Source organism: Schistocerca serialis, chromosome 2 (assembly GCF_023864345.2).
Source record: "Schistocerca serialis cubense isolate TAMUIC-IGC-003099 chromosome 2, iqSchSeri2.2, whole genome shotgun sequence".
In the NCBI taxonomy this organism is placed as follows: domain Eukaryota; kingdom Metazoa; phylum Arthropoda; class Insecta; order Orthoptera; family Acrididae; genus Schistocerca; species Schistocerca serialis.
Genome location: NC_064639.1, coordinates 734699598 through 734723673, shown reverse-complemented (window position 1 = coordinate 734723673; position 24076 = coordinate 734699598). Strand labels below are relative to the sequence as shown.

Genomic DNA, 24076 nt, shown 5'->3' with positions numbered 1-24076 from the left:
ATTATGTTACCACTAGATAAAAAAGGCATTTCCAAAGCTAACAACAGTGCAGTACAGAACATGCTGGTACGTACAAAGATTGAGACACCAACTGCTCACATATGTAGCAACGATATACAGTAATCAATGTCTGCAAGAGGTTAAACAAATTAAATACACACACACACAAATTGAAAAAAAAAGTAAGATTTACATAATTTTTCCCCCCAATGAGAATCATCTGTTTACTATAAACTAATACAGTCTGTTATACGATGGAAGTGTAGTTGATGTCATGCTGCGATTGGAAATGTGACAAGATATTGCACCTATTTATGTTAGTAGGCCCAATCATCTCAGAAACAAAAGATGTCGTCTTACCATAGACGACATCGTTACAGGAGAATTATAAAATCAAGTAACAATGAACTGAAAAAAATAATACAGTAACAAATTCAAATGAAATACACATATTTATTTCAGGTGTACACAACTAACAAATCACACTGAAATAAAAGTGCATATTCCTATTTTTTTTATATAAAATGCAAACTGTGGCAATCACAATGAGATATTGCAAATTGATTTTGTTCAAGACGTGCATCAAAGTGTCACATATGAGATCAAACAGGATGCAGGCAAATAATGGCAGTACAAGTAACTTCCAACCCAATCAATGTGTCATCATTAAAATATGTAGGCAGGATGGAATTAAAACTACAGGTACAACACACAAATATGACAAGTGATACACAGGTTGTAAAGTGAGCATATTTCATTAAACCTCTTAGAAAAACTGCAGTTCAAAATTCAATGTGTTCCAAAAATACACCATTTCTTTCCTTAAATTATACGAAATTGTAATTCCTGACAGTTGGCCGGATTATAAGGAAAAACAAAGATGTATGTATGGAAGACTCATCTTTAACAAAGTAAATCACAACTGCAGGATTACGAACGTTGGGTACAATAAATTAATGGTAGAAATTACATTAAACAAAATGTCTGTTGCTGTGGTCTGTACATGGAAAAACAAACTGCATAAAATAAGGTCCGATATCACATCCTCTTCACAGCTGAAAACTATTTATTTCAATTTACAGTGTGGTTTCTTTGTTTTATGAACGGAAATTTATTGAAAAGTTTGACACTGCCTATAAACCATTCCTCTGTCATACAGGCTGACTCCTATCTGAAGTATCTTTGCCCTTCATTATTGCTTTAATATCTTCAGCATCAAGTGTCTCATATTTTAGCAAAGCTTCAGCCAGCAATTTGTGCTCTTTGTGATGAGCTTTGAGAATGCTCTTAGCACGTTCATAAGATTCCTGTTGAAAAATACATATATATTAATAATATTGAACAATTTCCAGTAATGAAATAGGCTTGTCTGTGATGAACATCAAGTACATTAAATATTACACAAACTTGACAAATAAACCACATATGTAAGAAGGACAACATCTACAAAATCTAACACTTCGACAAAAGACGATCAGTATGTCACTCGTCCAAATGTAGTGGTTTTTTAATACTGCCACCCAGGTGGTAATCTGAGAGCATTCATCAACTGTATCCACTGGGAAAGTCTAAATTCATGTACACATTCTTGATGTTCTCTCTTTCCCTCCATTTGAAGCATTTGTTCACAGCTAAAAGCACACAGCAATAAAAACTGGTAAATTGTCTTTGAAAGCTACTTTGCTTGTTTTTACTTTAATTTAAACTGGTGTAAATGAGGCTTTACTGTTGTCAGAGCGAATCTCATCATATACAGGCTTTTTAGGAAGCTGCTGAAACCAATTACAAACACACACTATATTTCACTAATTAAAATATTCTACAATTCATACTTTGCTTTAAATATTGTGTAGTTTTAAATAATTTAGAAGAAACAAAAGAGTGGGGTAATGGGAGTACACTTTGTTTGAGATTGGGCTTTTAAGACACATAAGAGGGAAGTTAAATGGCAAATTTGTAAGCTGTACCTGTTATCCCATGCACAAATGCATGATGGGAGTCTTTAGGTGTCATGAAGAGGAATGCTGATGCTTTTCTACTTTAATGGTGGATTTCTCAAGTAGTTTTAATGTATTTAGTAGTAAAATGAAAATCACTCAAAGGCTGACTTGCACACCTCAATTCTTTACGAAGTGCTGTATCAGCCATTATCCAGTCGGCCGCAGTTTTAATACGCACCCTGTTAGTTACGCTGCCACATTTCCTACAGCTGCCACTGGAGCAGAAGGGCACTGCCACAAACAATCAATGAGATGCAAGAATCTCCTCTCCGGAGCTCCAGTGACAGCTATACTTAAGTTTGAATATTCAAGCCCTGCTCACGCACGTACCTCAAATAACATCATAGTTGCGATTTCTTTAAATCAGATGATTTTTTTTTAATACACCTTGTATATTTCCCTTATACTTTGAAGGTAATTAAGTTCCTTAGAATGCCTTTACTTAGTGCACAGTGGCTTAGCTAAGAGAGAGACAAGAGAATAAAAACCAATTTATAATTACACATCACTATTTACTATTTGTCCACATAATCCCTGTTCACATATGAAAGTGTTACACACAAAACCAAACACGATCCTTACCATCATTAGCCTTTTAATTTCACTGTCAATCAATTCTGCTGTGCCTGGGCTAAGCTCATTAACAACAACTAATGATTTGTTGCTGTTATCATATGTCCGGAGGCCAACTTTTTCAGACATTCCCCATTCTTTAACCATGTGCGTTGCAATAGAAGTTGCTTGCTGTAAACAAACAAAAGCATGCAGTTTACATTGTTTAGCTGAAACCATTATCAAAAATTCAGTCATCAAATATAAACACAGTGCAGAGAACAAACAAATGAATATATGATAATAAAACATACATAAAATGTGAGTTTTCTTCTAACAGATAAATTAAGGAAAATCAGATTCAGTGTGCCAACCTCAAAACCAAGTTTGGGGCACAGAATGAGGGAAATAAAGGGATTTATTGAGAATTATTGTGTAACTGATCACATTTCAATTAATGCTGTCCTCTGGAGGTTGACAGCTAATCTGAGTTATGTGGTGCCTCTCTCCTCTTTTTTTTTAAAAAAGAGAGAGAGAGAGAGAGAGAGAGAGAGAGAGAGAGAGAGAAGCTCGCGAGGATAACATCACAACCATATCCATACAAGAGTTTACAAGCAGTTTCCTCAAAAGCTAACATAAGAATAATCAAGATCTGACTATAGAATAACTAATTAGGTTGAGGAACTGACTAATTTTCCGCAGTTCATTCAAATGGTCTTGTAATCAACATCAAAGCAACGAGTCTGCATCTTTTCAGTGCTATTATTCTGAATATGCTCTACACTATTTCAATGAACTTTTGGCTGTAGGGTTAGTCATGGCAGAGACCATGGCAATTTAAAAAAAAAAAAATTCAAATCTCATTTTTCGAACTAAACAAGTATTTAAATTAAGGACTGAAGTTCCTTTTGCTGGTGTTCTGATAATTCTCACAGTCTTCTTACTACGTCATATTAGATTAAAAAGTGAGTTTTTGATGAAAACCTACATCAGGTTGACCAAACACAGAATGATTATCCACTACATTTGGCCAACACAGCAGCACTTCAAACCATTAGTTGTTGCTGAGTAAAACAATGGTGACTCGTGTAAGTTCTGATTACTAGTCTTACGACAACAACACTCAGTCAGAGACCAATTAGCCCATGGAACATTTTCTGAATTCATTAAACATACTGGGAAAACTGTACAGAGAAATTCTTAAAAGTGGACACCCACATTGTCGATAGAAATAACTGAAGCTTGTAAGACAAACAGAAAAAAACTGAATACAAAATTCCTGTAACCAATGAGTGGTTGATTAGTAGCTGGCCTTACACAGTAAATAGAGGCAAGCCCAATTGTGATTTCCATGCCTGGTATAGGATTTTTTTTTTCTGGCTTTAGGGCATCTTTTTATTGTATTCCATAATGTATGAAAATAATGCAAAAATTATGTTATCACAAAATATTTTTTACAATTACTTCAAGGTTGACTACAAGGTTCTAACCAAAGATGAGTACTGTATCTGCATTAAGTTGAAGCAGCAGGCAGAATATGTAATTCTGGTTTGTTTAGCTTGTTGAACATGACGTTTATCAGTGGCCTTACAAATCCTTTATGAGATGAAAGTGGTTAAAATACAAGTATATAACATGTTGGCATACCAAAAGCCAAGTACATAAAGTCACATCTCCTTCCTCAGATTCGCACACACAGTCCCTCTCCATGATTTAATACTTAAAACTGTTAAGATAATGTGATTGTTCAAATGTATTATTAAAATACGGGACTAGAAAAAGCACAAAAGTCTGGTAATTGGGTAATTGTAGCTGATCTCTCTCTCTCTCTCTCTCTCTCTCTCTCTCTCTCTCTCTCACACACACACACACACACACACACACACACACACACACCTACACAGAAAGGTAGAATATCAGACAATGCACAAAATTTCGAAACATGTACAACATTAATCTCATTCCTACTTAAAATTGTAGGCATGTCTACTAATTAATTGGTCTCCACCTATTTTCCATGATGTAAAATACACCCAGTTAAATAACGACGAACTATAATCTGCAAATCATAATCATCATACACCGGTAGTAGTTTATACGTGAGGATGATACTAAGCATCAGGGGACTGTGATTTATTTAAAGATACATACGCTAAGTGGACTTCACCACACCTAACAGCCAGAAGGTAGCGTTCCATTGTCTTACAGTCACTTTTATCAATCATGTGTTGTCTATCATTCCCACTCACTCTTCCTCCCACAAACACATTACAGAGTTCCTCAACAATGTCATTATAGCATGCAGCACACTGGACCACACTCGTCATGGTACAAGCCTTCTTGGATGCAGTACTGGCTACCTCGTTCTCATGAATTCACCATGTCAAGAACATAGCAGAGTGACACCTCTATTTCCCCCATCTTCAAAACTGAAGAAGGATGTTCTATATTGCTTTCTCTACTATGTACAGGTGCTGGATGTACTGCAGATTGCTGAGGGAATCTCCACAGATGACAGATTTTAACCTCTGCTTGAGGCTCATCTCACCCACAGCCCTCAGAAGTGCACAGAATTGAAGACAAAACACATTAAATTCAATATAATGGAAGGAAACATTCCACGTGGGAAAAATTATATATAAAAACAAAGATGAGGTGACTTACCGAACAAAAGCGCTGGCAGGTCGATAGACACACAAACAAACACAAACATACACACAAAATTCAAGCTTTCGCAACAAACTGTTGCCTCATCAGGAAAGAGGGAAGGAGAGGGGAAGACGAAAGGAAGTGGGTTTTAAGGGAGAGGGTAAGGAGGAGGAGGAGGAGATTAGTGTTTAACGTCCCATCGACAACGAGGTCATTAGAGACGGAGCACAAGCTCGGGTTAGGGAAGGATGGGGAAGGAAATCGGCCGTGCCCTTTCAAAGGAACCATCCCGGCATTTGCCTGAAGTGATATAGGGAAATCACGGAAAACCTAAATCAGGATGGCCGGACGCGGGATTGAACCGTCGTCCTTCCGAATGCGAGTCCAGTGTGCTAACCACTGCGCCACCTCGCTCGGTGAGGGTAAGGAGTCATTCCAATCTCGGGAGCGGAAAGACTTACCTTAGGGGGAAAAAAGGACAGGTATACACTCGCACACACGCACATATCCATCCACACATACAGACACAAGCAGACATATTTAAAGACAAAGAGTTTGGGCAGAGATGTCAGTTGAGGCAGAAGTGTAGAGGCAAAGAAGTTGTTGAAAGACAGGTGAGGTATGAGTGGCGGCAACTTGAAATTAGCGGAGATTGAGGCCTGGCGGATGACGAGAAGAGAGGATATACTGAAGGGCAAGTTCCCATCTCCGGAGTTCGGATAGGTTGGTGTTGGTGGGAAGTATCCAGATAACCCGGACGGTGTAACACTGTGCCAAGATGTGCTGGCTGTGCACCAAGGCATGTTTAGCCACAGGGTGATCCTCATTACCAACAAACACTGTCTGCCTGTGTCCATTCATGCGAATGGACAGTTTGTTGCTGGTCATTCCCACATAGAATGCATCACAGTGTAGGCAGGTCAGTTGGTAAATCACGTGGGTGCTTTCACACGTGGCTCTGCCTCTGATCGTGTACACCTTCCGGGTTACAGGACTGGAGTAGGTGGTGGTGGGAGGGTGCATGGGACAGGTTTTGCATCGGGGGCGGTTACAAGGATAGGAGCCAGAGGGTAGGGAAGGTGGTTTGGGGATTTCATAGGGATGAACTAACAGGTTACGAAGGTTAGGTGGACGGCGGAAAGACACTCTTGGTGGAGTGGGGAGGATTTCATAAAGGATGGATCTCATTTCAGGGCAGGATTTGAGGAAGTCGTATCCCTGCTGGAGAGCCACATTCAGAGTCTGGTCCAGTCCCGGAAAGTATCCTGTCACAAGTGGGGCACTTTTGTGGTTCTTCTGTGGGGGATTCTGGGTTTGAGGGGACGAGGAAGTGGCTCTGGTTATTTGCTTCTGTACCAGGTCGGGAGGGTAGTTGCGGGATGCGAAAGCTGATTTCAGGTTGTTGGTGTAATGATTCAGGGATTCCGGACTGGAGCAGACTCGTTTGCCACGAAGACCTAGGCTGTAGGGAAGGGACCGTTTGATGTGGAATGGGTGGCAGCTGTCATAATGGAGGTACTGTTGCTTGTTGGTGGGTTTGATGTGGACGGACGTGTGAAGTTGGCCATTGGACAGGTGGAGGTCAACGTCAAGGAAAGTGGCATGGGATTTGGAGTAGGACCAGGTGAAACTGATGGAACCAAAGGAGTTGAGGTTGGAGAGGAAATTCTGGAGTTCTTCTTCACTGTGAGTCCAGATCATGAAGATGTCATCAATAAATCTGTACCAAACTTTGGGTTGGCAGACTTGGGTAACCAAGAAGGCTTCCTCTAAGCGACCCATGAATAGGTTGGCGTACGAGGGGGCCATCCTGGTGCCCATGGCTGTTCCCTTTAATTGTTGGTATGTCTGGCCCTCAAAAGTGAAGAAGTTGTGGGTCAGGATGAAGCTGGCTAAGGTGATGAGGAAAGAGGTTTTAGGTAGGGTGGCAGGTGATCGGCGTGAAAGGAAATGCTCCATCGCAGCGAGGCCCTGGACGTGCGGAATATTTGTGTATAAGGACGTGGCATCAATGGTTACAAGGATGGTTTCCGGGGGTAACAGATTGGGTAAGGATTCCAGGCGTTCAAGGAAGTGGTTGGTGTCCTTGATGAAGGATGGGAGACTGCATGTAATGGGTTGAAGGTGTTGATCTACGTAGGCAGAGATACGTTCTGGATACTTCCCACCAACACCAACCTATCCGAACTCCGGAGATGGGAACTTGCCCTTCAGTATATCCTCTCTTCTTGTCATCCGCCAGGCCTCAATCTCCGCTAATTTCAAGTTGCCGCCACTCATACCTCACCTGTCTTTCAACAACTTCTTTGCCTCTACACTTCTGCCTCGACCGACATCTCTGCCCAAACTCTTTGTCTTTAAATATGTCTGCTTGTGTCTGTATGTGTGGATGGATATGTGCGTGTGTGCGAGTGTATACCTGTCCTTTTTTCCCCCTAAGGTAAGTCTTTCCGCTCCCGGGATTGGAATGACTCCTTACCCTCTCCCTTAAAACCCACTTCTTTTCGTCTTCCCCTCTCCTTCCCTCTTTCCTGATGAGGCAACAGTTTGTTGCGAAAGCTTGAATTTTGTGTGTATGTTTGTGTTTGTTTGTGTGTCTATCGACCTGCCAGCGCTTTTGTTCGGTAAGTCACCTCATCTTTGTTTTTACACATTAAATTCATTTTGACAAAATGATCAGGACTAATGAGTGAACAATCAATAGTGTCTCTCTGTCTGACCGCATTAGTATATGTTATGTTGATATCTTGACGCTCATTTAAAAATTTCAAAAATTGATTTTAAAACCATAATTATATGTGAACAGTTTGTTGCACTCTTATCAAGTCTAAAATTGTCCTGTGCTTCATAAACAAACAGGATGTAGCTTTGCTCCAACCCTGAGTCACACTTGGTTTCAATAAATACTACTTTGGTGATGTACTAAAGATTTTGTCATGTGCGTGTGATTTACATAAAGTAGCCTCACGGATGCATGGATGTTAATTAGAATTTCGAGGATTTATAATTTCTAAATTGTATTCATAATTTCAGAACCTGTAAATAAACTAAATTTGTTTTTACTCTAGAGACAAATTTAATTCCTTTTTCTGTTGGTAGAAACTAAGCTTATTGTTACATTAGAGGTACATTTCATTCCTCTTTCTGTTAGTCAAAATCAAACAGTGGAAAATAGAGGATGGGATAATTACAGTAATACGAAAAGGATATACTGCTACTCATCATATAGAGGAGATGCAGAGTCACAGATAGGCACAACAAAAAGATTGTCAAATATGTAAGCTTTTGGCCAAAAGGCCTTCTAAAGTAAACACACAAGCACAACACATGTCTCTGGCAACTGGCAGCCAGGCGCCAGTGGATAGAGACAGTGGCCACAGGTGTACAAGTTGTGCTTGTGTGCATGTGCATGTGTTATGTACTTTAGAAGAAAGCATTTTGGCAAAAAGCTCATGTGTTTGGCAGTCTATTTGTAGAGCCTGTCTGCAACAAGGCATCTTCTCTATATGGTAAGTAGCAATATGTCCTCCTCATAATACTATAATTATTCCTGTTTCTATCTAATATAAGAATGGGTCGTATAGGTAACTGGTAAATGACAGATGAACTGAGGCCCGAGTTTCTCCTGGCATATACAATTTTCAATTGCCTTGAAAATGGCGGGGTGTACTCCAACCAAAATATTGGCGGTTGCTGTAAATATTACCTGGCTGAATTCCTGTAAGATGTTTGAAAAAAGTCAGATGATCTGCAAATGTCTTATGAATGACAATCAGCAACACAAAAGAATATGCCAAAATTAATAACCAAAAGGAAAAAATCAGTTCGAAAATATATCTGAAATGACTCAAGCATCAATATTTGAACCTATCTCATAACTGTTTAACATTAGTGAGCCATAAAATAATCTATAGTCTACATTACATCGTCACAACTTCCACTCAATCAACATGTTTGCATGTCTGACACTACATCATCACAACTTCCATCCAATCAACATGTTTGTCATGTTTGTGACACACACACACACACGTCTTCAAATTGCTGATATGTAATGTATCTTACCTCCCTCAGAGCCACATTATTTTTATAACTGTGCCGCATTTCTGCAACAATAACTAACCATAATCTTCAATAGCCAAACAGAAAAAAAAGTTTATCTAACAGTTAATGGTTTGCTGTTATTTGTTATTTTGGAGCTACATATTTAATAAAATTATCAATACCTTTAAATCACTTGAGGCTCCTGAAGTTATTTTATCAGGACCGAAGATGAGTTCTTCAGCTGCCCGACCACCCATCATCGTATCCAACATAGCCATGAGCTGCGACTTTGTAACATGGTAACGCTCTTTTTCTGGTATATATGCTGTCTAAACAAAATATTTAATACATATAAAATAGTATCTGAGTGACGCCACACACGGGCGCAAACGAATGCTTGTTTACATAAATTGTCTAAGTAAAAACTTAACATGCTGATATATATTACTATGTTTGTGACAAACAAAGGGCAAGTGGTCTTGTCCCCCTTTCTTTTTTTTTAACTTTCTTGAACCTTTATGGAAAAATTCTTAAACAATAATAGTGTTAAAGTTGACTCTATCATGTTATAAGAAAAGTATTAATATCTTATTTCTTGAATTGTTAACTTTATTCAACTTACATGGCCAAGAGATGGACCACGAGGTATAATAGTTACTTTATGTAGTGGATGCGAATCTTTAGTGTAATAAGCCACAATTGCATGACCACCTTCATGGTAAGCTGTTATTGTATTTGCTTCCTCATCAGGTATTCTTGATTTTCTTTCAGGACCTAGTATGAAATGAAAATGACGACATGAATTCAGATTGCTTGAAAATGTCTCATCATTACACTTACATACTCTTTGTAGCAAACTGTCTATACACTTGAAGTCCACATGTTAAATATGGGAAAATTATCTTTGCACTTGAGCTCTTTGAAAAAGACACTAATTCTAACACTTTAAGTTATTAAACTTTGCTCACTGTATGCCATGCGTGAAAAAAATTGGCAAGATGTTTAAATGGTGCACATGAAACAAAATTTTTGGTCCCTGGAACAAGGTCTAGGTTAGTTTCAACAAACTAGAAGAAATTAAAAAAGAACCTCAACAATGACATAACTTCTGTAATAATCCATAACTCCACATACTGACACAGCAGTTAAACAGTAAAACAGAAAATGAAGTCAATCCATTTACAATCGGAATGTTCTTGTTGATTCCTAGATACATTCAACTGTGGAAATTCATAAAAAGTTAACAGTCAGTAGCACAGAAAATGATACAGATCATAAGATTCCTTCTTGTCCTAATCTAATTTGTCCTTAGCATCAGAGCAATAGGCAACTTTTCATTTGATCATTTTAAAAATTCATAAGTTCTTACCCTCTCCATCCACCCTCTTCCTTTTTTTTTTTTTTTTTTTTTTTTTTTTTTTTATCAAGAAATCACAAATCTGATGAAATCATGTGGATATTTTTAATTTTTTGTGCTTTTTGTTATAAAGGGGCGTAACATGTCAGTGGCAAGCAAATTTAGAATTTCTACTATTTACTAGTGTTATGTTTACATTTAGTTACCTTCTTGTGAGCGATCTAAAACTGTTCACCTGCAGGTACTGACATGATATGAGATACACAATTAGAAAAATAATCCATTGGCTCACAAACTACAGGCAGAAGTCTTTCCAGCCAACTCTTAATATTTTGCTATTTTTTACCGAATTTTATACAGAATGTATGTCAATTCTTCTTGTAGTATGACTGATCTTATTCCTCATTTGATATCCTCTTACCCTTCAGTAATACTGACCTGTGTCTTCATCAAATTTGTGCAAAATTTGAGAAAAAGTTACTCCTTCACATTAGTATATGTAAAGTATCATGCTATATCATACCGAGAAGAAAACTTCTTTAATGGAGTGCTTCCAGATGTTCTGCTGGGTTGTTGTTTCCATTTCAAGCACAATATTTCTATGACTGAAACAGTGGTCTTCTTCATGTGGTGCAAGATTTGATGGCTGGTGAGATGTTAAGAAATTGAATGCCAAACCCCAAAAGTTATTTAAATTGAAACATCCATCTCTCTTTATTAGGTTTTCTGACATATTTATTTCGACAGACTCCTTAATTACGCTGTTCCCGAAAATATGTGATCACATCAAGATACTTGTGTCATCATATATCAATTCTTGATTATATTCGAAGTAGTGCTTTGCGACAGCTAATTCGCTTGGTTGATTTAGTTGGCTGGGTCACTGATGTTCCTTGTACCTTTGCTTAACTGTTCTAATAGTTGGTTGGTTGTTTTTGGGGAAGGAGACCAGACAGCGTGGTCATCGGTCTCATCGGATTAGGGAAGGATGGGGAAGGAAGTCGGCCGTGCCCTTTCAGAGGAACCATCCCGGCATTTGCCTGGAATGATTTAGGGAAATCACGGAAAACCTAAATCAGGATGGCCGGACGAGGGATTGAACTGTCGTCCTCCCGAATGCGAGTCCAGTGTCTAACCACTGCACCACCTCGCTCGGTGTTCTAATAGTTTGCCCCATGTTAACAAATACCACATGTGCACCAGGTGCACAAAATTTTTGGAGACCTAGTTCATTTTTAACATTACAAAGAATACTTTTGCTCTCAGCTGAAGGGAGCAAAATACACTGGATGCCATGTCTCCATAGAAGTCTAGCGATCTTTCCAGATAGTGGGCCATCATAAAGCTGTTAAGCAATTATTGTAGTCCCTTTCTCAGTTTTAATCTCGTAATCTCCACCTCTTTCTAGGGTGTTCTTGATTTTGAATGCAATGCCTGTTCAGTTTGATGATGTGAGTACCAATTACTACAGAACATTATCATCTTCATCATCATCATCATCATTTAAGACTGATTATGCCTTTCAGCGTTCAGTCTGGAGCATAGTCCCCTTTATAAAATTCCTCCATGATCCCCTATTCCGTGCTAACATTGGTGCCTCTTCTGATGTTAAGCCTATTACTTCAAAATCATTATTCATAGATGTTTTTTTGGTGATGCTATCCTTATCTGAAAGTGTTTGAGCTCTATGGACCAGAGTCTTTAGCACCAAATTTCTTTGTGACAGATGATGATGATGGCTTGAGATGCAGAGATAGAGATCAGTGTGCATAGATTTTCTATATACACTGTGATCCAGGGAGCCATCTGTTCTCCTTTTCTTGAAGCTTTTCTATTCCAGTAAGTCAAGCTTTTTATGAAAAATCATTAAGGGCATCAAGACAAGAGCAGCAGGAGCACCACAACTATAGGGCTTCCTAAGACACACAAGGAAGGACTTCCTCTGAAACCCATGGTTAGTAATACTGGCACATTGTAATAAATTAATATGTTTCACTATGCCAGAGATCAGATTGTAATATGTATTGTTAGCATCACATCAGTAATTTCATGTTTCAGATGTTTACCAACAACTTAAGGAGTGAAGTCTCTGTTACCCTTTTGTGTTTCGCCAGTCTTCACGTAAGGAAGCCATTTTCCTTGCTCTTTGTAATTTGGTATAATATTACGATTATATATGTTCAAACATGTATTTCTTTACTACTGAAGTTATTAATATCCTTTATTAATCATGGACAAGGAATTTTTTTATATTCCAGCTATTTAATTATGTTGAGAAGTGACTGGTTTGGTGATGTGTTGATTGCGTGCCATCATGTGTGTTTTGCAAGTCTAACCTTAAAGTCTAAATATCTTATTAGGAAGCTGATTATTGTTTCTGTGTAATAAAAATCATTTGCTGCATTGTATCTTGTTATTACAACCAGCTGTGAACAAGTTATTCCACTCCCCACCGATGAGACTGCACCCGACACTAAAAGCAATTAGAAATTGCAGGTAATGGATCAGTCCTTGGCCAAGTAGGAGTTATAATACTATTTAACATAGAAATTCTAATTATTCATGTTCTTTAATGAGTTCCTGCTGTGGTCACTGTGTTGTACCCCACTTCCAAACAATTAGCTTTCGTAGGATTATAGTTCAGGGTGTATACGTGGACAAGGAAAAAAATTCCTGGATTTTTCCCGGATTTCCCGGTTAAAAATACATTTTCTCCCAGGTGAAAATACACTTTTTCCGTGTTAAGTGACAGTATACTCTTCCTCGGCACTGTAAAAGTCATCAATCCTTTGAATGTTTATGGTTTTTTATACCGACATAGAATTTCCCGGCACTATAGAAAACGAAACTCAGGGGGAAAAAAACACGTTTTGAAAGACCTTTGATATGCAGCAACATGTAAGCTGCATATTTTCGTATTACGAAGGTATAAATCTGAATTCCACCAAACAACGCATGTCACTTTCGGAAGCATTGAAATCGAGATTGCGATGCGCTTTTGTAAGCGTCATAGCACATTCACGTGATCTCGCCGGTTGATGATAGCAATAGGACACATGATGTAGTCAGCCAATCACTCTTAAGTAGCGCGAATGCACAAATAAGTTAATGGCTTAAATTAATATATATAGCATTCACATATAATATTGGTCTTGAAGATTAATAAGTTGGAAGAGAAGCTAAGCTTCCACATATAATGTTGATCTTTTTTGCGCATGTCACACTTTAAGATACATCACACAAATGTGCCAGTAAAATTTTTAATAATGATGCAAATGTCTCATCTTCTGGGCTCAAAATTCTTCTAAATGGTCGTCCTCAAAGAGTTGATTTTAAATGAGAGTCAAACGCTTTGTGATTTAAGAAATTCATCGTACATTCTCGCACGTAGTTCATCTTGCATAAAAGGAAATCTGCTTTGAATGTAACACTTTTCAAACCACCATTCGCAATATTTTCCCACGACCTGTTAGAAATAGGTTCGTTTCAGCAGTTGCAAGAAAGCGCCAGATAAGTGGCGTCACCGCGCTTGCACAGCTACGATGACGCAGGAAGCCCATATGTTTGTACGTGTAAAACATTAAAAGATCTTACATTAAGTCATAAAAGAAACAAGACATCAAAGGATACTTCATGAGCGTCGAGATTTGGCAAACCATACTAAAATGCATAATTCAGCTTAAAATGCACATCCATATGCAAATTTTCTTGAAGTACTAGTACTAATGTTTGGTTATTAATTATGGCATAATGCCATATGTGCACTAAAATACAGCAAACAGTTAAAACTAGCCAATAGTGTGAAATTAAACACTTTGTTTCAAATAAATTGACTGCCTCAGTAGAAAGGATTAATAAAAGCCAAATCTCTTTAGCAAACCAGCAAAAATAACTTCATTGTTCTGTAAGGCGATTAATGCTTGACTGTCAAAGGTGGGAATAAAATCTGAAACTATCAACATGTTTTAGCCTGCTGTAACTATGCGAACGTATTTTTATTCATTCGATAGCTCCCGGCCACAAAAATCCGTTTTGTTATCATTTAACATGATAGCAATAAACGAAGAGGAAACAACAAAATCACTGAACGTAAACACAGGTTACGTGGAGACGACCCACCTCCCCACCACAACTCGGACTGCTCTGTGCATCAGCCCAGGATCTAAGATATTTCCGAACAGGAGCAATATTAAGTAGTGGCGCCCAGCCACACATCCGTAACCAGAAGCGGGAGAAGGTACTACTCACATGCGACTCAACTGCGCATGCACATGAGCCTGCCCACAACTGCTCAAACGAATCTAATTTAAACAGTTGTCATGTCACGCTCATCAGAGGCAATTTGTTGTTATAAAGCATTGCATAGTGTTCCTAAAGCCTTTGACACACTTTACTGTTGGCAGACACTTGTATAAGCACTGTTTTGTTGTTGTATATGGTGCATTTCTTTTGCAACTTAATTTATTTTCGTTTTCTTTTCCTCCGATTCATGTTTTGTTGCTGCAGTATTAATCTGCAGTAGCGGGATACAATAATATCCTTTGTTAGAGTATTGGTTCTTACCAGTCAAAATCACAAAAAATTAACTGAAAACTAAAACAATGAAAAATTCCCGGAATTCTAAACAATTCCCGGGTTTTTCCCGGTTTTCTCCCGGATGAAAAAATTCCCGGGTTTTTCCTGGGTCTCCCGGTTGTCCCGGGTCGTATACCCCCTCTAGTTGAATCACTTTCTTACAGTGACATTCTTTTGATGGAATGCATTGCGTTAGTGACTCTGTGAGTTGACATTACATAGTTTTTATGCACATGATATGTAAACTTTATTACACTGTTATAACTTTTTTGGCTTTTATTTCATGCTCTAAAAAAATAATCTGCTGTGCACTGAAAGCTAAAGATCAGATGTACCAAAAGAAATTTTAGAGCAAAAAGAAAATGACCTACTGTAAAAAGAACCATAAAATGTCTAACTGAAATAACCAAAAATTTTTTTAAAAAATATTCGACATCTGCTGTCTATGCTACATCACAGAAGAAAAGCTGAGAGCCACATTGGCTATTACACTGGCTTGCTTGTAGAGTGAATTTGCATTATCATATCTATTCAATCAAGGTGAGATTTTGTTTAGTAAATTAAAATTTGGAATTTTAATAATTAATTTTGACAATAATGAGAATCTAAATTTTACAAGGTGGTCAACTTTGTGTTGCGAGCACACACCATGGTGCAGTGATTGATTGCTGTTTCATCTTGGTAATGTCGTGTAGTCAGAACAATCTTGCTAAATAATATTAATCATTTTGGTGCTGATATTAACTTAGATTACGTGATCTCACATACATCATTTCCATCATCTTATCTGTAGTGGAGTAGTGATGTTAATTACAATGACAATAAAAACACACAACAAGAAAGTTAACCCAGTCACTGCCTACGTATCGCCTCAAAATACTGAAAGGATGAGCATTTCAATGGTATTATGAAGGAAATGTCAACAAAATTATGATCTATAATGTCAAGTATGCATAATGAAATTTCATGTCAGATAACGAACATAGCAACCCAAAGTAAAGAAGTGTCTCATAAGTGTTGTGAAATGTCATCTGACATAACTGCTGACTAAGCCACAGGCTACATCTTCTAAAATGGAAATGGTATCCTTTGAAATGTCACTTAACAGTGATGGAAATTAGATTCAAAACTGACACATGTATTGTAATCTTCAGTTAGTGAACTTTCATTTCAGAATGGTGCTTCAGAAAAAGTGATGGAGCCTGAAGTGAACTCATCTGAGAATACATTAGGTGAAAATTTAGCAGAATCAAAAAGACATTTATAATGTTACAATACAAACCAGTAATGTACCACAGAAGCAATACAAAATAAAACAAAAAATACTAGATATGGTGCCATTTGTTGTTACCACAGGTAGTAAAAGTATTTATTCAGTACTACATAATGAAGTTTTTTTTAGTAACAAAACGAATCAAGTAGGTTTGTCACCTAAGTCCATGTCATCTGGGGTGGGGGCAGTACCACATTTATGGTCGATTTTCTTATGTGAGTGTCTGTTAGAAGATAAACAAATTCAGGTGTTCACAAGCAATACAAAGGATATGAATAACAAGAACAACAACAATGGTAGCAGTGCAGCGCAGTTCTTTCTGCTGCACTTGAAATTTTACAGTCATGGAATGTCAAAAGACAATAACGTCAATCCTGTGCCACACCCAATGATGCCACTTCTATGCTATACTCAGCATGAGGAATGTAGTCCATAAAGTCTCTTAATTTGAGCAGAGATGGCAACAAATACCAAATCGTTTTCACCATACAGGACCAAGACAATGCTGTGATTATGGCACATACATTAACAAGATAACAAACAAGACACTTTTGTAGGATACTAAATTGTACACTTAATATAAACTGGCAAATAAAGGAACCTGTCTTAAATATTGTTCAGGTGGTGAAAGAGCCCCATTTTGCTATAATAAAAATAAAAAATTAAGTATAATAGCAAGCCAAGATGGACTGGAGGCAATATAAGGAACACAGTAAACTCGTTACTTTACAATGATGACATGGACATTAAAGAGGAACTAACTATAGACAATTTTAAATGCTGTGTTCAGAGTAAAGAGATTGTTCAAGTTACTGTGTGTGCAGTAGTATGAAAGATACAGACTACAACTGTAACAGACATGGATGCCATGGTGAGCACTTTGCCATCCAATTTCTTCAATACAATTTGTGAGGTCACAAAAGCACCCACATATCCAGTAAAAACCATAAAACCATAGGAGTTATCTGAGTTAAATCACACAATGTCACGATGCAAACACAGGTGGAAGTTAAAATAGGAAATGAAGTGATATAACGCCCATTCCTTGTTACAAGTGGACTGGTAGTAGAATGCATTTTTGGCAACCATTTCCTATGACAGGATGCAGTAATAGACTGCTCTTCAGGTAAATGATTTTTAAATGTTGACAGACAAAGGACTGAAGCTTATCAATCAAAAACAAGAACAGAGCATGGTAATTAATGACAGAGGGTAAAGTCACTTAAGACAAAGACAACATACGTAAGTAGTACACCATCGCACTGTCACCTGTCAGCTTGAAAATCAAGTTAGAGGTAAGATCATAGAGTCTACTACTATTGATGCATTGTTATCAGAGCAATTAAAAGAACTGCTATTAAGTACGTACATGTACGTGGAAACAAGCCTAGCACTATCAACAAATACCAGTACCACATGGAAGTTCATCCCCTCGAAATCTATTATCATAAAGTGCATTCCACCTCATGGGCTCAGAGAGTATTGTCACTAATCAGGTAATGGAAACTGAGTACATTAATCTGTATGCTACAAAGTTTACTCCAGTAGGTATGATAATTAAGAGAGTAGTAAACAGTTACACACAATAGCTGGCAAGCCTGCTGCCCTGCTGTTAAGTAACACATCAAATTTCACTTGTCAAGCATGGAAAACATTCTACATGAATATTGCATTAAACAGATACTAATATTACACTTTCAACCTAAGGGAAATCACAGTGAATCTATCTTTCGAGAATTTAGCCATTTCATTAGAACTCATGCACACAGGAATCAAACAAAATCAATAGAACATTTATAGAGTTTCCTGAAGGGGTAATGAACAATTTGCCACTGTATAACACACAATTTACTCCAGCAGAACTCATATGTAGGACAAAAGGGAGAATCAATGGATAAATCTGTTTCTGCATCTACAAAGAGAAGAGTAGTTCTCAGAAGAAAAGGTAAGAAAAGTGTCACGCACACTGACCGAACAGGCACAATTGAGGAAGAACTATTATGATAGAAGATTTTGATAAAAGCAAAAATATCAGGTAGGAGAATACATTCCATTAAAAACTTGCCCGAGATCTTCACTTTTACACACAAAAAAATCTCACCTGAGATCTTCACTTTTTTACACACACACACACACACACACACACACACACACACACACACAAAGTAAACAGCAACTTATGTATACTGGTCCTCATCGAATAAGTGAGGATTCCACACAAAGAAAGTTATTTCCTTACCCATCCTAAAACCAATACAATTAATGGGTTGTGTGCCAATCAGGACCTAAGTAGTACTTGTATAAATGATTGATCTTATTTATATCATACATGATGTTTCATATTTAGGTGTGATTATTAATTATGATCTACAACTTGTTTAACCAACTCTCAGTACTTGGACATTTGTTAATAGTGGAAAAAGAGTTAGAGTCAGTAATATTCAAGTAAAGTTACTTCTTACTTACTGATTATATATGTGAATGATTTACTTGCCTGACCTTGTACTTTCTGGGCTATTCAAATATTTATTGCTTTATACAGGTATCTTAATAGTATTTATAACATGAGTAAAAATAAAAGACACTGCAGCATTAGTTCGGATACTGCTTGGACAGTACCTGAAACACAGAACCTATGTGCTGTGGTGATCAATGAAGAAATACACCGACTTATAAACAGAATGAGAAGATTTACTATTTCTGATTACTAGGTTAGAATGGGATCGTACTACCCCATGGGGTATTGCCTATCTGTGGTCATGGAAGAAAATGACGACACTGATGTATTTTACGAGATGACTCTTCACAGTGTGAACAGTCTATTGTGATATTCACAGTATTAAGTAATTAGCTGGTGGAGGTCAACTGTAATCACTTGCAGTTGACTGCAACTGAATAGAACTGTTGTGATGGTTACCATCTGGTGGCGTAGTAGTCATCGAACATGAAATTTCTTTCTCTGTTATAGCGTTCAACCTGCCCAGGGCATCCACAATGGAAACATACGGGCATGATGTCCTCTCTCCTTCAAAAGTCTGTTCTTCTGTAGGGCGTTATAACTGGCAGAGAAGTTGGTTGTACCTGCAATGGTTGGATGCTGCATTGTCATTTGATGACTGTGGCGTACATCTGAATTGGCTGAGTTCATTCTTCCAGGCGCGTTTGACTGGTGGCGAAGATTAGTGCTGCAGAACAACAAACCTCTTCTTAAACATTCTCTATTATCTCTTGATGTACAGGGTCAATATTCATAGCTGTCCTCTCTTGCTTACTTGGCCCAACAGTTCTGGTTGTAAATAAAACACTGAAGCTCTTCTCTTACTACCTGGCATCAGAAAGGCGAGGTAGTGATGCCCATCTGCAACTGTCATAGGGAACACATTTCGGAGTCTGTCATATTTCTTTGCTCAGACTCCTTTCTGTTGCATTTCCTTTACGTGCTGGCACCAATTGATGAACTCCTCGGTTTTTTTGACATCCTTTCCCACAAGAGCTTGGTACATTTTCTGTGACACCTTCCACAAAGTGAGAGAATTTGTTGCTTACAATGTGGCACAGGGTCAAAACATTCTGTACATAGGACTGTGATTTCAACACGATGTGGGGCCCTGTTCAACTGTTCTTTCGCTAAGCGGACTTGGTGTTGATTGTCACCAAATGTTATCTTCAGTTCGGTCTAGAATTTATCCCAATCACTGAGCTTCTCTTCATTGCTCTTGAACTACTTCTGGCCTGTCCTGTCCAAGGAAGGAAAGTCCACTTGCCAAACGCATCAAGTCACCCCACCTACTGAATTCGGTGCCTCAGTCAAATCCTTATAGCCATTGCGTCAGGTCCTGACCACCAAATTCAGAAAACAAGGATGAATGCCAATGGTGCAATTGATGTGTTGCTATTTCGTAATCCACTGGTATCCTGAATACAAAGACCTTGGGAACAATGTACTGTTTTTATTCTGGTTCCTGCCTGTGTAGGTGACAGCCTTTACATTGCCTAGTCGGAGCCAAGGTGAGGTCAACATTTTTGAATACCTGGCATATCTACATCTACATTTATACTCCGCAAGCCACCCAACGGTGTGTGGCGGAGGGCACTTTACGTGCCACTGCCATTACCTCCCTTTCCTGTTCCAGTCGTGTATGGTTCACGGGAAGAACGACTGTCTGAAAGCCTCCGTGCGCGCTCTAATCTCTCTAATTTTACATTCGTGATCTCCTCGGGAGGTATAAGTAGGGGGAAGCAATATATTCGATACCTCATCCAGCAATGCACCCTCTCGAAACCTGGCGAGCAAGCCACACAGCGATGCAGAGCGCCTCTCTTGCAGAGTCTGCCACTTGAGTTTGTTAAACATCTCCGTAACACTATCACGGTTACCAAATAGCCCTGTGATGAAACGCGCCGCTCTTCTTTGGATCTTCTCTATCTCCTCCGTCAACCCGATCTGGTACAGATCCCACACTGATGAGCAATACTCAAGTATAGGTCGAACGAGTGTTTTGTAAGCCACCTCCTTTGTTGATGGACTACATTTTCTAAGGACTCTCCCAATGAATCTCAACCTGGTACCCGCCTTACCAACAATTAATTTTATATGATCATTCCACTTCAAATCGTTCCGCAAGCATACTCCCAGATATTTTACAGAAGTAACTGTTACCAGTGTTTGTTCCGCTATCATATAATCATACAATAAAGGATCCTTCTTTCTATGTATTCGCAATACATTACATTTGTCTATGTTAAGGGTCAGTTGCCACTCCCTGCACCAAGTGCCTATTCGCTGCAGATCTTCCTGCATTTCGCTACAATTTTCTAATGCTCCAACTTCTCTGTATACTACAGCATCATCCGCGAAAAGCCGCATGGAACTTCCGACACTATCTACTAGGTCATCTCCACCAAACAATGTCATGTAGTAGTGACACTCAAGTCCAAATCTGAAATCATGGTCGTAAATGAAGTACAACATGTAGCAATAAAGCACACTTTAACACCACCATACAGTGTGCTGCCACTCATACACACACCGAATAATACAGAATATGCAAACATCACAATCATAAGAAATTCCGAGAACCTTTCACAAATGATAAATATTAAATAAAAAATAACTCCTGTTAGTCATATTTGAACTGGTGACCCACAACCCATCAACCAGTGATGCTAATTGCTACACCACACTGCACACGCCACAGCTTGTGGCCATATTAGTTTACTCCTATAACAATGGTGTTCCAGCAGTTTCTTCCATGCACCTATTAGATTCTTCTTAAGCCAATATAATAAATGGACACAGGTACAATGCAAAAACAAACCTGCATATTGCTGCACTTGTTGTGAAAATAATATAAACTCTGTAGATTGAACAAGCACATGCTTATCTCACGAACAAATACATACTTTGTCTCACACGAGATGTTGTAAATAATTGTCTGACTGAGCCCCAGTTCTATATTACAACTCTAAATAATTGAAATTCAAAGACATGTCCTGCCCACTGACAGCCCACAGTCAATAACAATACAAAAGGCCCTCTTTATTTTCTGGTCTACAATGGTCAATGCAATTAAATCTGGGAATGAAAAGCCTATGATAAGAGAATGGACAATAAGCTATCTGGAACACACTTGAAAATTGTAGTTTTCATGTTAGCTATCAACGTTCATCACTTCATATATTTCAGTTTGTCCTTTACGTCCTGGCACCACTTGATGAATTCACTGGTTGTTGTGACGTCCTTCATTTTTGAAAATGAGTTTTTATTTCTCATCCAGTCCAGTAAGTATCTTCTGACCTGGGGTTCTGGGGTGACTTTTCCAAACTCTCCCCATTTGATAAACCTTTCTGTCTTTTTTCTTCACCCCTCTTCCTTCCCCTGCAATACTTCTGCCAGAAGACGAAACCACTGGCTCTGAAAGCTTGCACATGTTTTAACCCTTACATGTGTTTTCTACTGCCACTGCTTGGTGATTACACTTTTTTATCCCTCCAATTACACTTTGTTTATTTTATAGCAATTCAATTTACTGCTCATCCTAATGTATGTATTTGATAGCCATTACAAATCAGAAGTCATCCTCTAAAGGTCAGCATTTCATTAAACATGCCTGGGGGGGATAACAAATATTATTATGCAACCCTTTAAAAAAAAAAAAAAAAAAAAAAAAAAAAAAAAAAAAAAAAAAAAAAAAAAAGCATGTGCCCTGTTCCTAGTAGGCATAAGGTCCACCATGGGCTCTGATGACTTGTTCCATGCACGATGGCAATGACGCGTACCATGCACAAATGGTGTCCTATGGATAGCCATCCATGCTGCATTCACCTGGTTCCAAAGTTCATACGTGGTAGTTGGCATTGGGTCACAGTGCTGCAACTGTCGTTTCACCAAATGCCACAAATTTTCAACTGGCAATACGTCTAGTGATCTGGCGAGCCAGAGCAAAAGGCCAACACCCTGTGACACAAAGAAGGCATGTGTTCACGCAGCAACATGTGGCCATGCATTGCTTCGCTGAGAATTGGCATCTGGGGTATGGCTACAGGTTGCAGGATGTTATTCACACTAGTCACAGTGCCCTGGATATGCATCAACTGTGATTTGTGGCTGTATCCAGTAGCACCCCACACCATAAGGCCACGAGTTGGCACTGTATGTCTTGTGTGAATGCGGACCTGTGATGCCCCTCCCCGTTTGTGGCAAACCAAAAAGCGGCCATCACTTAAAAACAAACAGAACCTGAATTCATCCAAAAACATTATCTGATGTCACTCCTGTTCCCAATGATGTTGTTCCACACACCACTGCTGTCTAGCATGTTTCTGCACATCTGTCAAAGGTAGGCGGAGAAGTGGGTGATGAGCACGTAACCCATGCCATAATAAACAGCGACCAACTGTCACTCCTGACAGTGTACAATGTGTTACACTGTTCCACTGTAGCACCAGAGCCGAGGACGACATTGATCTGTCCTGCATTGCCGTTTGTATGAAGTGTTGATCTTTTCAGGGAATGGTCTGGGCGGTGCAACCTGACCCATCTCGTTGTGTTCTACGGCCTTCCATGAGCCATTCTGCATACATTTGTTGCACTGCCGAAACACTTTGTCCCACACGAGCAGCAATTTCCTCAATGGATGCATCACATTCTCTCATGCCAATAACTTGCCCCTTCCAGACTCACTGATTTGATGGTACAGTTTGCGAGGCATCCTGCAAGTCCGCTCAAGTCACACGGATCCATTACCTCCAGTTAATTGTGACAACAAGAGCCATAGGCACATTTTACCAGTTTGTGGTGTTGCACCACAATATTGATATTGACCTTGAAACCGCGGGCCAACGTGGTTCAAATACTAATCATTTCTTCAGAACATACTAATGTACATGTCCCATGAACATGAACGTCCTCTCTTTAGTCGTTCAAAATGTTCTGCTTTTTCTGAACATGAGTGTATTTTCTTGTAACAGTATTTACAGAGTGTACTACCAGCATTCTGAAAAGACAATGAAGAGCTTCCAGCTACGATTTGCTTAAGAACTGAGAAATTATCAGCAACTAAGTAGCACTTGTTATTAGCTCTGTGCCAGCCGGAGTAGCCGAGCAGTTCTAGGCGCTACAGTCTG

At 38.7% G+C, this 24076-nt stretch overlaps 1 protein-coding gene across 1 annotated transcript in view; it reads right to left on the bottom strand.

The window, feature by feature from the left end:
• Window positions 1–433: 433 nt before the first annotated feature.
• Window positions 434–24076, bottom strand: part of LOC126457934 (ATP-dependent zinc metalloprotease YME1L-like) — a 108497-nt gene continuing 84854 nt past the window's right edge. Inside the window, exons 11-14 of the mRNA XM_050094644.1 lie at window positions 9868–10019; window positions 9428–9574; window positions 2583–2744; window positions 434–1307 (exon numbers count right to left, since the gene is read on the bottom strand). Of these exons, the coding sequence (XP_049950601.1) occupies window positions 1152–1307; window positions 2583–2744; window positions 9428–9574; window positions 9868–10019 (617 nt within the window). The 3' untranslated portion in view covers window positions 434–1151. The remainder of the gene's footprint in view (window positions 1308–2582; window positions 2745–9427; window positions 9575–9867; window positions 10020–24076) is intronic.